Source organism: Panulirus ornatus, chromosome 4, assembly GCF_036320965.1.
Source record: "Panulirus ornatus isolate Po-2019 chromosome 4, ASM3632096v1, whole genome shotgun sequence".
Classification (NCBI taxonomy): domain Eukaryota; kingdom Metazoa; phylum Arthropoda; class Malacostraca; order Decapoda; family Palinuridae; genus Panulirus; species Panulirus ornatus.
In genome coordinates this window covers 85,318,824-85,338,642 of record NC_092227.1, presented here as the reverse complement: position 1 = coordinate 85,338,642, position 19,819 = coordinate 85,318,824, and the positions used below count along the sequence as shown (strand labels likewise).

At 39.7% G+C, this 19,819-nt stretch overlaps 1 protein-coding gene across 1 annotated transcript in view; it reads left to right on the top strand.

Moving 5' to 3' along the window:
• The first annotated feature begins 1,823 nt into the window (after positions 1 to 1,823).
• Positions 1,824 to 19,819, top strand: part of LOC139746113 (rRNA methyltransferase 3A, mitochondrial) — a 40,988-nt gene continuing 22,992 nt past the window's right edge. Inside the window, exons 1-2 of the mRNA XM_071656969.1 lie at positions 1,824 to 2,429; positions 10,904 to 11,039. Coding sequence (XP_071513070.1) covers positions 2,201 to 2,429; positions 10,904 to 11,039 — 365 coding nt within the window. The 5' untranslated portion in view covers positions 1,824 to 2,200. The remainder of the gene's footprint in view (positions 2,430 to 10,903; positions 11,040 to 19,819) is intronic.

Below are 19,819 nucleotides of genomic sequence, written 5' to 3'. Positions count from 1 at the left end.
CATGCAAACCTTGTATGTAAGAAAGTGGTGGTGTAAATCATGCAAACCTTGTATGTAAGAAAGTGAACACAGGAATTAAAGACCATACATGTATGGTGGATAAGCACTCTAGGTTCATGTGGTAGAAAAAGACTGAAGGCTATTCCTGTAAACTACCCAGATAAAGGAGGAGCTTCATGCCGAGCTCAAGCCATATATAATAGTACTTTTGTTTTTATAAAGAGAAAACTATAATGTTGCCATGAGATCTCATTATAACATTAAGTGCTCAGGTCTACTGCCAGAGGCATGTCATCAGCAAATAGCAAAAGACTCATCCCAAGCCCCTGCCCCCCTCATCATACTGAAAATCTGCCTCTCTCCAAGACCCCTAACATTTACCTCTCACTATCCCATCCACAAACAGATTAAAAAGCCATGTTCACATGACACACATTTGCCACAGACCCATCTACACCATTATAAAACAATAATCAGTGTTGTCAGCATATGTTTCAATTCTATTATCACTGAAATGAGTATTCAGATCATGATTGTATAAAAGTGAACAATAGTGTTGACAAAACAAAGCCCAGAACTTGTATCAACAACAATAATGAAAGATCATGTACTCCTAACTTGAACTCATTGTATCCTGTTTGATAAAATAGTCTATACAAAATCCGAAATTATTGGTGAAGACAAATTCAGCTTTATCAACTGGTAGTCTTGATTGTGTCAAATTCTAAGCTAAATTCAATGAGTAAGTCCCAAATAAAAGTGCCAATACATTCTAAGTGCTCAAATATTGAATTTATGACATTTAACACAGCATACCCAGTTATCTTTCCAGATTTACAAGTAAACTTTATGTCATCAGATATGTTGCAACCAACCCACATACACATGTATATACATACACGTCCACACACGTAAATATACATACCTATATATCTCAACGTGTACATATATATACACACACAGACATATACATATATACACATGTACATAATTCATACTGTCTGCCTTTATTCATTCCCATCGCCACCCCGCCACACATGAAATAACAACCCCCTCCCCCCTCATGTGTGCGAGGTGGCGCTAGGAAAAGACAACAAAGGCCCCATTCGTTCACACTCAGTCTCTAGCTGCACCGAAACCACAGCTCCCTTTCCACATCCAGGCCCCACAGAAGTTTCCATGGTTTACCCCAGACGCTTCATATGCCCTGGTTCAATCCATTGACAGCACGTCGACCCCGGTATATCACATCGTTCCAATTCACTCAATTCCTTGCACGCCTTTCATCCTCCCGCATGTTCAGGCCCCGATCACTTAAAATCTTTTTCACTCCATGTTTCCACCTCCAATTTGGTCTCCCACTTCTTCCCTCCACCGCTGACACATATATCCTCTTGGTCAATCTTTCCTCACTCATTCTCTCCATGTGACCAAACCATTTCAAAACACCCTCTTCTGCTCTCTCAACCACACTCTTTTTATTACCACACATCTCTCTTACCCTTTCATTACTTACTCGATCAAACCACCTCACACCACATATTGTCCTCAGACATCTCATTCCCATCACATACACCCTTCTACTCTATATCCCACGCCTCGCAACCATGTAACATTGTCGGAACCACTATTCATTATTATTATTATTATTATTATTATTATTATTATTATTATTATCATCATTATTATTATCATCATCATTATTATTATTATGTTAATTTATTCGGCGGACTTCGTTATTAAGGGAGAGGTGATGGGATGGGGTATAAGACTTAGCGGTGTTTGCTATTCAGGAAGTATGGGTATAGCGAAGTGCGCTAGAGAGTAGCAAAAACTATGTTTACATCTATCGAGTGCATGTGTGACGGTTACCGTCCTAGTTGAATGTAGAATTATCTGCTTTTTATGGAATTTAGGACATATACGAGTGAAAGACGAGCTGCAGCCGAATACAGCAGCGAGTGAATGTTCAAAGGAGATGAAAATGCAAAGGTTGAAAGTAAACATAGATCATGTACGGTGATTCATCCATTGAAATAAGACCTCGATACTTCTTCAGTGACAGTGCCTGAATGAGAATTAGAATGAATTGGTAAGTCAGACTGAAACAAGATTGTTTCTTGACTTTAGGAGGGACGTGTTGAGACGAAACAATCAGGTGGTGTAGATAGAAACGGCAACCTTTTGAAAGGCACCCAGAATGTATCGTTTTGGGTTACGATTATGTTCATCCAAGCCATGTTTAGCATTAAGGTATTATCGTAAATTAGCGAGGAAGCCAGTGCGGGTTCACATGCCCGTAGTCAGCGATGCAGAAAGTACTCTGAAATATTACGAAGATCACGTTTCAAAGAATAAGTTGAATATGAAGAAGAAAAGCAAGAAGTCGTCAGCCCTCATTGGCGACCCTTCACCTCAATCTACCTCAGGTGAGACTATTTTCATGTGATATTGTAATTACTATTTTCTTTTCAGTGTTGTTTTTTCTCCTTATCTAGATTATATACAATGCCTTAACCTTATGAATAACACATATATACATACATCCCAGCTAAGCTTACCGGTATGTAGACAAAATTCTTTGAAGAAAATAAGAATGATTTGAGAATATACATAAACTTCATAAGTTGCAAAGTAAGAAACACATTAAAAGCACTTCTGTCTGAGAGTAGTGGATGGCTGGCATCAGGTTTTGAACTACATAGGTAGTTGAGGCAGCATCAGCCAATTTAAGAAAAGATATGACAGTGATGAGAAATTGAAATGTGCCTCGTCATCTAAAGAGACAAGTAACTGTAGCAAGCATTATACTACGAACTGGTACAGCTTTAGTCTTGCATATTTTTAGTGATAAGTTATATGTGTTTTCTTTCCAGTATGACATTGTTTTGACATTTTGTAATGATAAGTGTGTACTTTAGGTTTGCATTGGTGTTATACAAATATAGGTTGAAGTACAGTTGAGCTCGAAAATCTTATTAATTATGGATATAGCGATGTTTTTTGGTACTAATGTAGTGTTTCCAGAATACAATCAGTTGCAGAGTAAGATTTGGCACATTATATATTATTAGGTGATACAAGGTATGGCAAAAGTAACAGGGAAATTGTAAAAGTAGGTATTACTTTTCTTAAAAATCAATAGAACTTACAAAAATCAAAGCTAACTTTCCTAGCAGTCAAGTTTAACTTATTGTTTAGTACAGCTTTGAGAATGCAGGAGTGGTGCTCATTGTCAATAAACAGATGACACAACAAGTTGCCATGTAATGCCAAGCAACAGACAATTTTATGATATATTTCTGCATGCGCTATCATTTGGCCTCTAGATAATGGCTTTGTGGGTTTCAGTGATATTTTACAAAGTTTATTAATAGTATCCCAAAACAACAGATCTCACCAGAATTCAATGGAATTTTCATTGTCAGTGAAATACACCTATATTAATGTAGAAAACCCAGTTGATTAGTGAAATTTATGTATATATCTTCAATATTTCTTGTCTGTATTATTTTTATGAAATTACCATATGATTTCCTGCCTAATACTGTGATGTCATTCATTTTGGTCTTTGAAAAATTTAAGTTTTTTCATGTAAAGTTGAAAATAGTTTCTATGTCATGAAAAGAAAGATCATCAAATAAGAAATTTAAAACCAAGAAGCAAGTAATGTAAAACCTACCCTACCTAGTGAGAAATAACAAACATTTGCTGCAAGCTTATTAGCTTCCATACTGAGATAGCAAGAAGTGCTATAGCAAACATGTCATGAAAGCATATTAGCAACCATACAAAGATAACAATAAGCACAATAACAAACATGTCATGAGAGCATATTAGCAACCATACTAAGATAACAATAAACAATAAGAGGAGAGAATGTTGGGGAGAAGAGAATGGTGAGAGTAAGTGCGCTTGGATGGAGACTTGTGTGAGGAAGTACCAGGAGAGATTGAGTGTAGAATAGCGAAAGGTGAGAGCAAATGGTGTGAGGGGATTGGGTGAGGAATGGGATATATTTAGGGAAGCAATGCTGGCATGCGCAAAAGATGCTTGTGGCATGAGAATGGTGGGAGTTGGGCAGAATAGAAAGGGTAATGAATGGTGGGATGAAGTAAGGTTGTTAGTGAAAGAAAAAAGAGAGGTGTATGGATGATACTTGCAGAAAGCAGTGCAAGTGACTGGGAGATGTATAAAAGAAAGTGGCAGGAGGTAAAGAGGAAGAAGCAAGGGTTGAAAAAGAGGGCAAATGAGAGTTGGGGTGAGAGGGTGTCATTAAATCTTAGGGAGAATAAAAGATGTTTTGGAAGGAAGTAAATAACGTGCATAAGACAAGAGAGCAAATGGGAGTATTGTTGCAATGGGCAGGTGGGAAGGTAATAACAGGTAGTGATGAAGTGAGAAGGAGATGGAGTGAATATTTTGAGTGATTGAGGGAATGTTTTTGATATAAGGTTTCGGATGGTGTGCGATGTGAGAGGACCAGGATAAATGGCTTGGTAAAGAGAGAAGAGGTAGTGGAAGCTTTGCGGAAGATGAAAGCAGGCAAGGCAGCAGGTTTGGATGGTACTGCAGTTGAATTTATTAAAAAATGGGGGGGTGACTGTGTTGTGTTGTGTTGTGTTGATTAGTTGGTAAGGATATTCAGTGTATGTATGGACCATGGTGAAGTGCCTGAGGATTGGAAGAATGCGTGCATAGTGCCATTGTACGAAGGCAAAGGGAGTAAAGGTGAGTGTTCAAACTACAGAGGCTTAAGTTTGTTGAATATTCCTGGGAAATTATATGGGAGGGTATTGATTGAGAGAGTGAGGGCATGTACAGAGCGTCAGATTGGGGAAGAGCTGTATGGTTTCAGAAGTGGTAGAGTATGTGCAGATCAAGTATTTTCTTTGAAAATTTTTATTTTGTTTTATTTTACTTAACCACAGCTCCTGCATTAGCGAGGTAGTGCAAGGAAACAGACAAGGAATGGCCCAACCCACCCACATACACAGGTATATACATAAACGCCCACACACACACACATGTACATACATATACATTTCAACGTATACATACACAGACATATACATATGTACATATCCATACTTGCTGCCTTCATCCAATCCTGTCGCCACCCCATCACACATGAAAGAGCATCCCCCCCCCCCTCCAGCGAAGCAGCAACAGGAACAGACAAAAAAGGCCACATTCATTCACCCTCAGTCTCTAGCTGTCATTTGTATTGCACCGAAACCACAGCTCCCCTTCCACATCCAGGCCCCACAGACCTTTCCATGGTTTACCCTAGATGCTTCACATGCCCTGGTTCAATCCACTGACAGCACGTTGACCCCGGTATACCACATCATTCCAATTCACTCAATTCCTTGCACGCCTTTCACCCTCCTGTATGTTCAGGTCCCAATCGCTCAAAATCTTTTTCACTCCATCCTTCCACCTCCAATTTGGTCTCCTGCTTCTGCTTCCCTCTACCTCTGACACATATATCCTCTTTGTCAATCTTTCCTGACTCATTCTTTCCATGTGTCCAAACCATTTCAACACACCCTCTTTTGCTCTCAACAACATTCTTTTTATTACCTCACATCTCTCTTACCCTTTCATTACTTACTTGATCAAACCACCTCACACCACATATTTTCCTCAAACATCTCATTTCCAACACATCCACCCTCTTCTGCACAACCCTATCTATAACTCATGTCTCACAACCATATAACATTGTCGGACCTACTATTCCTTCAAACATACCCATTTTTGTTCTCCGAGCTAACGTTCTCGCCTTCCACACATTCTTCAATGCTCCCAGAACATTGGCTCCCTCCCCTACCCTGTGACTCACCTCCGCTTCCATGGTTCCAGCTGCTAAATCCACTCCCGGATTTTTAAAACACTTCACTTCCTCCATTTTTTATCCATTCAAATTTACCTCCCAATTAACTTGCCCCTCAATCCTACTGAACCTAATAACCTTGCTCTTATTCACATGTACTCTCAACGTTCTTCTTTCTAATACTACCAAACTCTGTCACCAATTTCTGCAGTTTCTTACCCGAATCAGCTAAGAACAACAGACTCACTTCACAAGCCCTTTCATCCACAACAGACTGCATACATGCCCCTCTCTCCAAAACTTTTGCATTCACCTCCCTAACCACTCCATCCATAAACAAATTAAACAACCATGGAGATATCACGCACCCCTCCCGCAAACTGACATTCACTGGGAACCAATCACTTTCCTCTCTTCCTACTCATACACATGCCTTACATCCTTGGTAAAAACTTTTCACTGCTTCTAGCAATTTACCTTAAAACCTTCCACAAAGCATCTCTATCCATCCTATCATATGCCTTCTCCAGATCCATAAATGCTACATACAAATCCATCTGTTTTCCTAAGTATTTCTCACATACATTCTTCAAGGCAAATACCTGATCCACACACCCATGAAACAAGGCTCAAGGGTAAAGAAGAAGAATGGATTGGAAATGTCTTGGGAGTAAAGTCATGGGTTGGGGAGAGGACAAGAGCTAAGGAAGGAGTAGCACTACTCCTGAAGCTTGAGTTGTACAGTGTGTGATAGAATGTATTAAAGTACGTTCTAGGTTGATGTGGGTAAAACTGAACGTGGATGGTGAGTGATGGGTGATTATTGGTGCTAATGCACTTTGCCATGAGAAGAAAAAATAATGAGAGGCAAGTGTTTTGGGAGCAGCTGAGTGAGTGTCAGTAGTATTGGTGCATGAGTTCGGGTATTAGTGATGGGTGATTTAGATGTTAAAGTAATTGATGTGGCAGTTAAGGGTATAATTGGTGCGCATGGGATATTTCAGTATCATGGAAATGGTGAAGAGCTTGTGAATTTGTGTTTTGAAAAAAGACTGGTGATTGGGAATACATGGCTTAAGAAGAGGGATGTACACAAATATATGTATGTGAGTAGGGGAGATGGTCAGCAGGCATTATTGGATTATGTACTAATTGATATGCATGTAAAAGAGAGACTTCTGGATTAAATGTGCTGAGAGGGGGCAGCTGGTGAGATGTCTGATCACTGTCTTGTGGAGGCGAGGGTGAAGATTTGTAGAGGTTTTTAAAAAATAGGAGGCATTGTTGGGGAGAAGAGATTGATGAGAGTAAGTGAGCTTGGAAAGGAGTCTTGTGTGAAGAAAACACCAGGAGAAATTGAGTGTAGAATGGTGAAAGGTTAGAGCAAATAAAGTGAAGGGAGTAGGTGAGGAATGGCAGATATTAAAGAAAGCAGTGATAGCATGTGCAAGAGATGGATGTGGCATACAAAAGATGGGAGGTGGGCAGATTAGAAAGGGTAGTGAGTGGTGGGATGAATTAGTAAAGTTGCTAGTGAGAGAGAAAAGGGAAGTGATTGGTCAGTACTTACAATGAAGTGCATGTGATTGGGAGATGCATAGGAAAAAGTGGCAGGAGGTCAGTAGGTAGGTGCAAATGAGAGTTGGGATGAGAGAGTATTGTTAAACTTTAGGGATAATAAAAAGATGTCTTGAAAGTAAGTAAATAATGATCGAAAGACCAGAGAACAAATGCAACATTGGTGAATAGGGCAAAAGAGAAAGTGATAATTGGTCATGATGGAGTGAGTATTTTGAAGGATTGTTAGATATGTTTGATGATAGAGTGGCAGATATAGAGTGTTTTGGTCTGGGTATGCGAAGTGAGAGAGTCATGAAGAGTGGTTTGGTGAAGAGGAAGGAGGTGGTGAGAGCCTCACAGTAGATGAAATGCAGCAAAGTGGTGATAGTAGATGGCATTACAGTTGAATTTATTTAGAAGGGGTGATTGTGTTGTTGGTAAGGATTTTCAGTGTATGTATGGATCATTGTGAAGTGCCTGAGGATTGGCAAAATGCATGTATAGTCCCATTGTGTAAAGGTAGAGGTGATAAAGGTGTATGTTCAAACTACAGAGGCATAAGTTTATTGAGTATACCTGGTAAATTGTATGGGAGGGTATTGATTGACAGGGTGAATGGATACACAGAGCATCAGACTGGAGAGGAGCAGTGTGGTTTCATAAGTGATAGAGGATGTATGGATCAGATGTTTGCTCTGGAGAGTGTGTGTGAGAAATACTTAGAAAATACAGCTGGATTTGTATGTGGCATTTACTGATCTGGAGAAGGCATATGATAGGGTTGATGCAGACGCTTTATGTAAGGTCTTGAGAATATATGGTGTGGGAGGGAAGCAGTGACAAGTTTTTACCAAGGGTGTAAGGTTTGTATATGAGTAGGAAGTTAGGAGAGTAAATGGTTCCAAGTGAAGGTTGGTCTATGGTAGGGATGTTTGATGTCACCATGGTTGTTTAATTTGTTTATGGATGGGGTGGTGAGGGAGTTGAATGCAGGAGGCTTAGAGAGAGGGGTGAGTGTGCAGTCTGTAGGGGATGCAAGAGAGTGGGAAGTGAATCATATGTTGTTTGCTGATGATACTGGCAAATTCAAGTGAGAAAATGCATAAGTTGGTGACTGAGTTTAGTAGAGTGTGTGAAAGGAGAAAGTTGAGAGTGAATGTGAATAAAAGCAAGATAATTAGGTTCAGCAGGGTTGAGGGACAAGATAGTTAGGCTATAAGTTAGAATGGAGAAAACTGGGAGAAGTGAAGTGTTATAGATATCTGGGAGTGGAAATGGCTGTGAATGGAACCATGGAAGCAGTAATGAGTCACAGGGTGAGGTAGTGGTGAAGATTCTGGGAGCACTGAAGAATGGATGGAATGAGAGAACGTTATCTGGAAGGGCAAAAGTAGGTATATACACACACATACACACTCACACACACATTCATGCATATATACATACATGCATAAGTCTTCTTTCCAGCATTAACGAGGTAATGCTAGGAACAAATGAAGAAATGGCATTCATTTTCCCATATTCAATCTCTAGTTGTCATTTCTAATGCACCCAAACCTGGTCTCCTTATCCACAGCCAAATTCCACAGATTTTTTTCTGTTTTCCTTGACCATTTTATATGCATCAGTTCTGCTCACTGACACCACATCACCCCTGTATACCATGTCGCTCTGATTTGTTCTGTCTCATGGCCTATACCCTCCACCAAGTTCAGGTCCCAATAAGTCAAGATTTTTTTCACTCCATCCTTTCATCTCATCCTCAGTATCTCCCTCCTCCTTATTCCTTTCACTTTTGGTGCTTGTATATTCATTCTAAGTTCTCCTCACTCATCCTTTCCATATTTCCTTACCATTTCTGTACACCCTGCTTAACTTTCCCAGACATACTCCATTTGATGCCACACTTCTCTCTCTCACAATGTCACTTTTTATTCAAACAACCTTCCTCACATCACATGTTGTCCACCAGCATTTCATATCTAACTCATCTACTTTTGATACTGGCATGCCAGGCATAGAAGACTTTGTAAGATACTACCTCTGAAGTCCAAAGGAGTAATTTTCACAAAAAGAGAGAACACCTCAAACATCTGGAGCCCAAGACTCCTCACCACCTTACCAGCTCACATCAGAAACAGGATGGGATGCACAGTAGAGAAGTTGAAGAGTGCACTGGACAGGTACTTACAAAGTGCAATAGACCAGCCAGCCTGTGGAAGCTATGTTGGCCTGAGGGCTGTGGCTTCCACCAGTTTGGTTGTCTAATGACCTGGTCCAGCAGTCTGTGGGGATGAAGACCCCAGAAGACTTCACTGGGTACTCACCAGGTACTTTTCATTTATTATCCATGACTTGCATCCACGAAGTATCAGTTGGACCACTGTACTATGGAACACACTCAATATATCCCTCATAGACACACACTTCTCAATGTATCCAAGATGTTTATCCCTGTACCTACTCTTTGATTCCCTTCAGCTCCCATAGAACTGTCCATTAACACCCATCCCCAGGTATCTAAGACAACATGCTTCCTCCAGGATATTTCTGTTCAAACTTACACTCAAACAGAACTATCTCTGTTCTCTGATAAACCTCATCACGTTACTTTTGTTAATATTAATTCTCACCGTACTCTGTTTGCACACTATCCCAAACTTAGACACCAGCCTCTGCAGTTTTCACTTGAGTCTGCCAGTATGACAGCATCTGGCTTACCTCCCCATACCTTAACTCCCAGCTGACTGCAGGTCTGCTGCTTTCCCCAAAATCCTTCACCACCTCATCCATAAACAGATTAAAGAGCCATGGTGACATCATACACCCTTGACACAAACCTGCCTTCACTTGGAACCCTTTACCTTCTTTCATTTTCTTGCACACACACCTTATTCTCTTGATAAAAATTCCTTTCTTTACCTTTACTTGTGATCTTCCCACATGATATATTGCCTATCATGTGCTTTCTCTTGGCCCATAAGTGCCACGTACAAATTCCTTTTTCTCTAAGTATTTCTCACATGAGTTTTCAAAGCAAACATCTTGTCCACACATCCTGTACCACTCCTGAAGCTGTATTGTTCTTGATCTTGATCTGATGCAAGTGTTTAGTGGACTCTTCCTGGGTGAGGTTACACTGAGACTGAAAATTCTTCTTTGATGAAGTTTTATCATCGCCTGTGGATGAAAAGTACAACCTTGATGAAAAATTTTTTTTCCAAAATAGCCCATCTTTTTCATGTAACTGATTGCAGAGCAGCCTTGAAGCTGCAGAAGCCCTGTAAAGGGGTTTTCTGGGTTATATAATTAGTAATCATGTTGGTGAATTAACCATTTTTTTCATGGTCTTATTATGCTTTCTCTGGTTCATTTAGAGTGACTGTATTTCCAGATACCTTTTGTTTTGCATAGATAGTTTACAGTACAATATGTAATTTCTCAGACTTTCTTCTTTTTTCATATCCAGTAGTCACAAGTTTTGAAAAATCTGTTTAATTCCAGGGTCAAAACCACAAAAGGATATCACAAGTAATGAAAGGTTCTCTGGCACCTCTGGGATTCCATCAGATATTGGTACTTTAGATCTAAGAAAAGAAATTCAGTACAAAAATTTAGATGATGCTGGGGACCATATCAGGTAGGAAAATTTTGAAAATATGATTTAAAGATACATGTCCATTTATTGACTTATGTTGTTGAAATGCATATCATACAGTTTTTTCACATATGAGATAGTTTCACATAAATTGTTGAACCGTGTAATTGAGTCTGAAATAATACACATTTCCAAACTATACAAAAAACATGTAACCTTATCATGCCTAACTAAAGAATATCCCCTTATTTGTGAACTTATATGGAGAAAAACCACATTGAATAATTAGTGTTACATTGTAGAGCACTTGGGCAAGTTTAGGATTTAATTTCATATAAGTCTGTAAATAAAGACATACTTTTGCAGTGACTAAGTTTTTGACACATGATATGAATTCTGTAGGCTTGCATGATAGTGGAAATTAGCTTAATGAGTTGGAAGTATGGTTACTGTGGTGGAGATCATGGATCCTTCTGGCTGTAAAAGGTTTATATTTTGTAATTATCAGAAATGGTGGCTGATGATTGTGACAAAGGCTGAGATTAAAATCTTGACAAAATTTGATGAAATTTGTATGGGAAAAAACAGAAAAGCATTTCAGGACTGCAGAAATTGGTGGACTGGAAAATTGAGAGAATGGAATTGACTGTGATAAAGAGGGGCAAGTATGCAGTCTGTTGTGGATGAGAGAGCTTGGGAAGTGAGTCAGTTGTTGTTTGCTGATGATACAGTGCTGTTGGCTGATTCATGTGAGAAACTGCAGAAGCTGGTGACTTAGTTTGGTAAAGTGTATGAAAGAAGAAAGTTGAGAGTAAATGTGAACAAGAGCAAGGTTATTAGGTACAGTAGGGTTGAGGGTCAAGTCAATTGGGAGGTAAGTTTGAATGGAGAAAAACTGGAGGAAGTGAAGTGTTTTAGATATCTGGGAGTGGATTTGGCAGCGGATGGAACCATGGAAGCGGAAGTGAATCATAGGGTGGGGGAGGGGGGCGAAAATTCTGGGAGCCTTGAAGAATGTGTGGAAGTCGAGAACATTATCTCGGAAAGCAAAAATGGGTATGTTTGAAGGAATAGTGGTTCCAACAATGTTGTATGGTTGCGAGGCATGGGCTATGGATAGAGTTGTGCGCAGGAGGGTGGATGTGCTGGAAATGAGATGTTTGAGGACAATATGTGGTGTGAGGTGGTTTGGTCGACTAAGTAATAATAGGATAAGAGAGATGTGTGGTAATAAAAAGAGTGTGGTTGAGAGAGCAGAAGAGGGTGTTTTGAAATGGTTTGGTCACATGGAGAGAATGAGTGAGGAAAGATTGACCAAGAGGATATATGTGTCAGAGGTGGAGGGAACGAGGAGAAGTGGGAGACCAAATTGGAGGTGGAAAGATGGAGTGAAAAAGATTTTGAGTGATTGGGGCCTGAACATGCAGGAGGGTGAAAGGCGTGCAAGGAATAGAGTGAATTGGAACGATGTGGTATACCGGAGTTGACGTGCTGTCAATGGATTGAACCAGGGCATGTTGAGCGTCTGGGGTAAACCATGGAAAGTTCTGTGGGGCCTGGATGTGGAAAGGGAGCTGTGGTTTCAGTGCATTATTACATGACAGCTAGAGACTGAGTGTGAATGAATGGGGCCTTTGTTGTCTTTTCCTAGCGCTACCTCACTCACATGAGGGGGGAGGGGGTTGTTATTCCATGTGTGGCGAGGTGGCGATGGGAATGAATAAAGGCAGACTATGAATTGTGTACATGTGTATATGTGTATATGTCTGTGTGTGTATATATATGTATACATTGAGTTGTATAGGTATGTATATTTGCGTGTGTGGATGTGTATGTATATACATGTGTATGTGGGTGGGTTGGGCCATTCTTTCGTCTGTTTCCTTGTTCTATCTCGGTACGTGGGAGACAGCGACAAAGCAAAATAATAAAATAATAAATAAATATATAAACACAAGTAAAAGATTGCTAGTTTTTGATATGATATTGTTAGTAGAAATGTCTACAGTAGCAGCAAAGAACATACAGCACATGAAGTTAAAGGGTGAATTAAGTACTGGAGATTACAATTGACTTTAAAAGCTTGAGGATTTTATGAAGCATTACACATCAAAAGGGAAGTGAAATGACTGTGAAATGCTCCCATGTTTTATGGACAGATGAATGTGTAATAAATGTCATTGAGAGGACTGACATAGAAATGGCTCCATTGTGGACTAGAAGGTGTCCAGAGAACACCAACATGATTATTAAGTATTTTTTGAAGAAATATTGTAAAACAGACATAGATAACATTGGATACAGCAACTCTGTTTCATCAATGGTGGAGTCAAAGACAGATTCTGAGGCCTGAGGTTCATATCCCACTTCCCCCTCTAGAGTGTAAGTGATATCCTAGGGCCTAGGGAATCCAAATCCGAGGATGTCTACCTAGGAGAAATCTTTTACTAATTATTGGGGGGCTGTTCCCTTTGAAACCACAACAGACCTTTAGTTGTGTTCAGTACAAAGATTGTCTTGTTCCCAACATGTTTAGAATCTTGCATACCTTGCCACATGTCATTTATTTTCAACTGAGCTTTGGAAGTATGCAGTAAGTAGAACCAAAGCTTTTAATGATGGCCAAGTATTTTAGGTACTTAGATATGTTGCTGTAGTATGGAATTTCAATGGGAGTTGTATACACTATGTAAAAATGTAGCCAAGCTATGTTTTGGGTTGCATACTACAGTGAAGCCATATGGAATAGATCGTTGGTTTTGCTTCTGTGGATTAGCATTGGGGCTTTTGCAGGCATAAAATCAGTTCTTGTTGTTCAGTCACACCACACCCACTAATATGTTATGATTTCTTGTTTCTGCTCTTAAAGCTGGTTTGAGTTGATAGTGTTGCTTTGGCCCAGGCAAGTCTTTAACTAATGTTTTGATTCTGTCTAGGCCTTTACTGGGAGGCATTGAGAACCACTTATCACTTGCACAGAGGTTCCCTTCCTATGGTCAACCGACTGATTAGAGTTTTTCATATTCTGAGGAGGCTGCCACCACACAAATCCTTTGTTATCCAGAGTGACTGCAGCAACTATGCAGAAAAATTATTTAATTGGGTAGCTTGCTCCTTAGCCTGCTTTCCAGAATAATGAGATGGTATATAACTGGTTAGCTGTTGGGAGGGTGGTGGTAAAGGTAGCTTATGGTGTGAAAGATGTGTTATTCACAGCATAGGTGTTAGATGTTTGCAGTTACTTGGCAGCAGGGGAAAGAGGCAGGTTGGTTGGAGTTTGGGTTTCAGTGGAGAGAACCTGGAGGAAGTGGAGTGTTTTAGACACTGTACCTGGGTGTGGACATGGTAACGCACGGAACCTTGAAAGCTGAAGTAAGCCTCTCAGTCCATGAAATGTAACTGCCATCCTTTTCATATGCTTTCTCCAGATCCATAATGCCACATACAGTTCATTTACTTCCTCTAAGTATTTTCTATGCAGTTTCTTCAAAGCAAATACCTGGGCCACACACCTTCCCTGAAGCCAAATTGATTCTTCTCAATAAGATGTTGCTTACATGCCACCACTCTCTCAGTCATCACTCTCCCATGCACTTAGATACCAGTTATACTCAATCCCTCCACATTTTGTTTCCTTTGCCTTTTTATAAGAGCACTGTACATACATTTTGCCAGCACATGGGCTAAACAAATGCTGAATAGCCTGACTAACCAATTAAGGGCTCTGTTACCCTCTTTTTTGAGAAATTCACTGTATTTACATTCAATCCTGCTTCCTTGCCAAACTTCATTTGTATAGGGCTTTCACTTCCTTATCTCCTTTCACTGCATCATTTGCCATGTCTGTCACTTATTATGCCACCACAGTCCAAACACATTCACCACATTTTCAGCTATTACATTCTGTATTCTCTCAGAATACTCTGTATCTTTTCAACTTCTAAGCCTTTTACTATTTACTTATCTTCTGTTTGCATTGTTGCACCATTTATTCTCTTGTTCTATTCATGCTAATCATCTCATATCATGCCACTTTTTTTATTCTTTCTGAATTTCATTGATACACTCACCTCATCTCTCATTTGTGCTGTTTTTCAGCTTTTTAACCTTTCATTTGCCTTCACCCTATATCATTTTTCATCTGACTGCTTTTGGTAACTGCACATAGGCTTCCTTTCCCAGGTTGCTTACCAGCACATAATCCAGTTCTTTGATGCCCATTGACCCTGAACAACACTAATATTCAAACTGTATACTTGAGTATGCACTTTTTTAAACAGGGTGTCCAATCACCATTCCCTTTCAACCCTTTTGCTGTAATAGCAGAGAAATTCCTGAGAAGTTAACTTGCAATTAGCTGTGATAACAGGGTTTTCTCATTAGTTTTCAAAAACTAGTTTGAAGGTCACGTGTGGTTCACAACCTGTCTTTCATCCAGGAAATGGCTCAGGGCTCCTTTGAGGTGCTTCCCCCATGCAGCAGCTATCTGAAACTTCTTACATATAGAGTAACTCAATCATTTTATGACTGTCACTCACCTAGGGATTCATTTATCTTTTTTTCTGTTTTACTTCGTTTTCAGTATTATTGAGGTACTGTACTTTGTGGATGTTATAATGTTGAGATGTTCTTTGTATGTGTATTATGTATTATAATGCATAAGTAATGAGTATTAGGTAGAAGTAGTCTGTAGAAACATGAGGAAGGAACTTTTGCAAACACTACACTTAAGTTGTCCTTTGTGTGTGGCCTGTTAAGGGTGAGGCATTAAAGGCTAAGAAGCAGCACTGGAGTTCACTAGTGATGGAGACTCGATTGCTATGGCTACCTCCTTGAGGGAGTACCAGTTGGGAACAGGCGTCAAAGATACAGATAGATAGGAAGATAGATATTAATGGTAAGTTACAATGTTTTTAATAAGTGTTTATGGCTTGGCAACACTGAACTTAGCACCCCTTTAAATCCATTACTTTTATTTGTTTGGCCCTCTTACAGTTGTTCATCATTATGAGCATGTTTCATTTATCATAATCCATAAAAATACAAAGGAATTCAAACAGCAAGAGACCTTTGGGTCCTTTCAAAGCTGTTTGTGATATTGGAAGACATCATAAACTCATAGATCATTGTGGTAAAAGTTGGAAGGCATATGGATAATTCAAGGAGAATAACTGCAAGGCAAAAAATGAGATTGTAAAGTCCTTGATTAGCCTTTTCAGTAAGTCGCATATTATGGGAAAAGTTTCAAATGAATGGAAGTTTGCCTAAGTAACACCAGTATTCAAAAAAGGTGACAAGTCACTTCCCAGAAATTATCATCCTGTTAGCTTAACATATGTTGTTGGAAAACTTATGGAAACCATTATTCACGTCCTCCAATTTTTCTCCATGCAGATTTACATCCCATGTAACTTGTCCTTCGACCCTACTGAACCTTGCTTTTATTTATATTCACTCTCGACTTTCTCCTTTCACAAACTTAGTCAACAACTTCTGCATTTTCTCACATGATCAGGCACCAGTGCTCTGTCATCAGCAAAGAACAACTGACTCACTTCCCAGGCTCTTTCATACCCAACAGAGTGCATATATACCCCTCTCCGAAACTCTTGCATTTACTTCCCTCACCACCCCATCCATAAACAAATTAAACGACCATGGTGACATCACACACCCTTGCCACAGATTGACCTTCACTTGGAATTAATCACTCTCCTCTTCCTACTCTTACACATGCCTTACATCCATGTTAATAACTTACTGCTTCTAGCATCTTACCTCCCAAACCATATATTCTTCAGACCTTCCACAAAGCATCTCTATCAACCCTATCATATGCCTTCTCCAGATCCATAAATCCCACATACAAAACCATCTGTTTTTCGAAGTATTTCTCATGCATATTCTTAAAAGCAAATGCCTGATCCACACATCTACCACTTCTGAAGCTACACTGCTCCTCCACAACTTGATGCTCTGCATATGCCTTCACCTTCACAATCAGTACCCTCCCATATAATTTATAAGGTATACTTAACAAACTTATACCTTTGTAGTTTGAACACTCACCTTTATGGCCTTTGCCTGTATACCTACCAGTCAACAACACAGTCACCCTCCTTTTTTATGAATAATACCGCAATACCATCCACTCTCTTTGCCTTGCCGGATTTCATCTTCCACAAGGCTTTCAGTACCTCTTCTCTCTTCAAACCATTCTCCCTAACTCTCACTTTGCCTATCACCCTGACCAAAACACCCTTTATCTACCACTCTATCATCAAACATATTCAACAGTCCTTCAAAAAACTCACCCCATCTCCTTACTCCATCATGACCTATTATCACTTCCCCTTTTGCCCCCTTCACTGATGTTCCCATTTCCTCTCGTGTCTTTTGCACATTATTTACCTCCCCCCAAAATATTTTTTTTATTCTCCCTAAAGGTTAATGATACACTCTCAACCCCAACACTCATTTTCCCTGGAAGGAGGTGAGGAAGGAGAGGTGGATGTAAGAGTGGAAATGTTGATGTAAGAAGTAAGGAAGGGGAATTGTTAAATCAAAAAGAAGTGAAAGGAAGATGGAAAGAGTATTTTGAAGAACTAACAAATGTGGGAGAAGGGGCGGCAGCAGCTTTTACATTCATGGGTATGGTGGATGGAAGGAAGAGGATGCAAGTGCAAGGGCCTATAAGAAAAAGAGAGGTAAGAAGGGTAATAATGAGGCTGAAGGTAGGAAAGGCACTTGGAGTGGGTGGGATTATGGCTGAGATGCTGAAGTATGGAGGAGAAAGTGTGATAGAGTGGATGCATCTGATATGTAATTTAGCATGGAAACAGAAGGTTGTGCCTTAGGATTGGCTGAAAGCTATTATTGTTCCTTTATTCGAAGGAAAAGGTGATGAGGAAGTATGTCGATGGACGGACAGATGTACATACACCATGTGTTGGCTTTGAACCCTGGGTAGGGCATCTGGCTACCTCGGCTACATGGAGGTTAAAAGACATACACACACTAGATTTCTAGTGTTTTATGTGTGTCCCAACCTCATCTCGGTGGAGATAACATGGACTTTAATCTCACATGGTCCCGATGGTGTGACAAATATGTCAATGGACAGACAAATGTATATACACCACAGCAGAAAAGAATGAAATTAAAGTCTGACATAGCAAAAGGCAAATATATACGCAGATAAATGCTTAGCAACAATACCAAATTCAGTCACCATCTTCTGTAGTTTCTCACCTGAATCAGTTACCAGCGCTGTATCATCAGCGAACAACAACTGACTAACTTCCCAAGCCCTGTCATCCCCAGCAGATTGCATATTTGCCCCTCTCTCGAAAACTCTTGCATTCACTTCCCTAACAACCCCATCCATAAACAAATTAAACAACCATGGAGACATCAAGTACTCCTGCCGCAAACCGACATTGTGCCAAAGAGGATAAAGGTGAGTGTTCAGATTACAGAGGTGTAAGTTTGTTGAGTATTCCTGGGAAATTATATGGGAAGGTATTGATTGAGAGGGTCAAGGCATGTTACAGAGCATCAGATTGGGGAGGAGCAGTGTGGTTTCAGAAGTGGGAGAGGATGTGTGGATCAGGTGTTTGCTTTGAAGAATGTATGTGGGAAATACTTTGTAAAGCAGATAGATTTGTATGTAGCATTTATGGATCTGGAGATGACATATGATAGAGATGCTCTGTGGAAGGTATGAAGAGTATATGGTGTGGGAGGTAAGTTGCAAGTGGCAGTGAAAAGCTTTTATCGAGGACTTTTTTTCATATTTACTATTAATTGATAAAACTAAGTTTTTTTTCATATAAACCCCAGTCCTGTGCACCCTCCTAAAATTCCAGGGCTAGACCACATAGGGATTATTTGGTTGAATATTTTCTGTTTGTGAATCATATCGACAAAAACAAGGTCCACAAATTTTGTTTCTCATTAAATAATGAAATAAAATACATGTAAAAGGAAAGGCTATGTACAGAAAAATGAACTAACCACAGATTTTCTGTTTCTCATTATACAGCGAAAGAAATACACGTAAAAAGAAAGGTTATTACAAAAACGAGAGCTAACACAAAGTATATGGCTATGGTTTAGTGGTTTTGATGTTTAAAGGCCCGTATGAATGGTGGTGGATAGCGGGAGAAGGTAGTTAAGGTACAGTAAACATAAACTGTTCAGATATGGCTTGAGACCCTTGAGAATAAACCCTGTTTCACAGTTCCTTCCTCATCAGAAGTGCCAACCCCACTTTTGTTCCTTCTCACTGACCTCGGACTTCCTTTTCTTCTTTTTGTTCTGGTTACAGCCATATCATTAGACACCCCATCCTGCACTTTCAAGGACAACTCCTCATTTGGCTCTTTCTTCAGTTCCTAATTCTAAAAAATTATAATACAAGAGGGAAGGTTTCCAGTCCTCCTTTCCTTCCCCTGTTTGTTGCCTCTCACAAGGAGATATATGGGTAGAATTCATGCTCCCCTTTTCTTGGACTGGGAATCATCATAGTGGTTGGTTGTTGTACTTGTTATTTTCCCTGTGTCTTTTCTCAAGTACAGCAACCAAAGTAGCATTCAAGGGTCAGATGAGGGGAAGCACCTGTAAATGATATAGAATGTGCAGAATTTAGAGTGATTTCTTGGACTTCAATTTGAGTGCCCTATGTTTCTTCTTGTTATTTCCTATTATTTCCAAAATCAGCACCCTAACCCTGATTTAATAAAGATGTGTTTGACATGCAAGGATCAGATTAAATGCATTTTTAACAAACTAAGACCTTTATCCTAACCTTTAAAAGTATG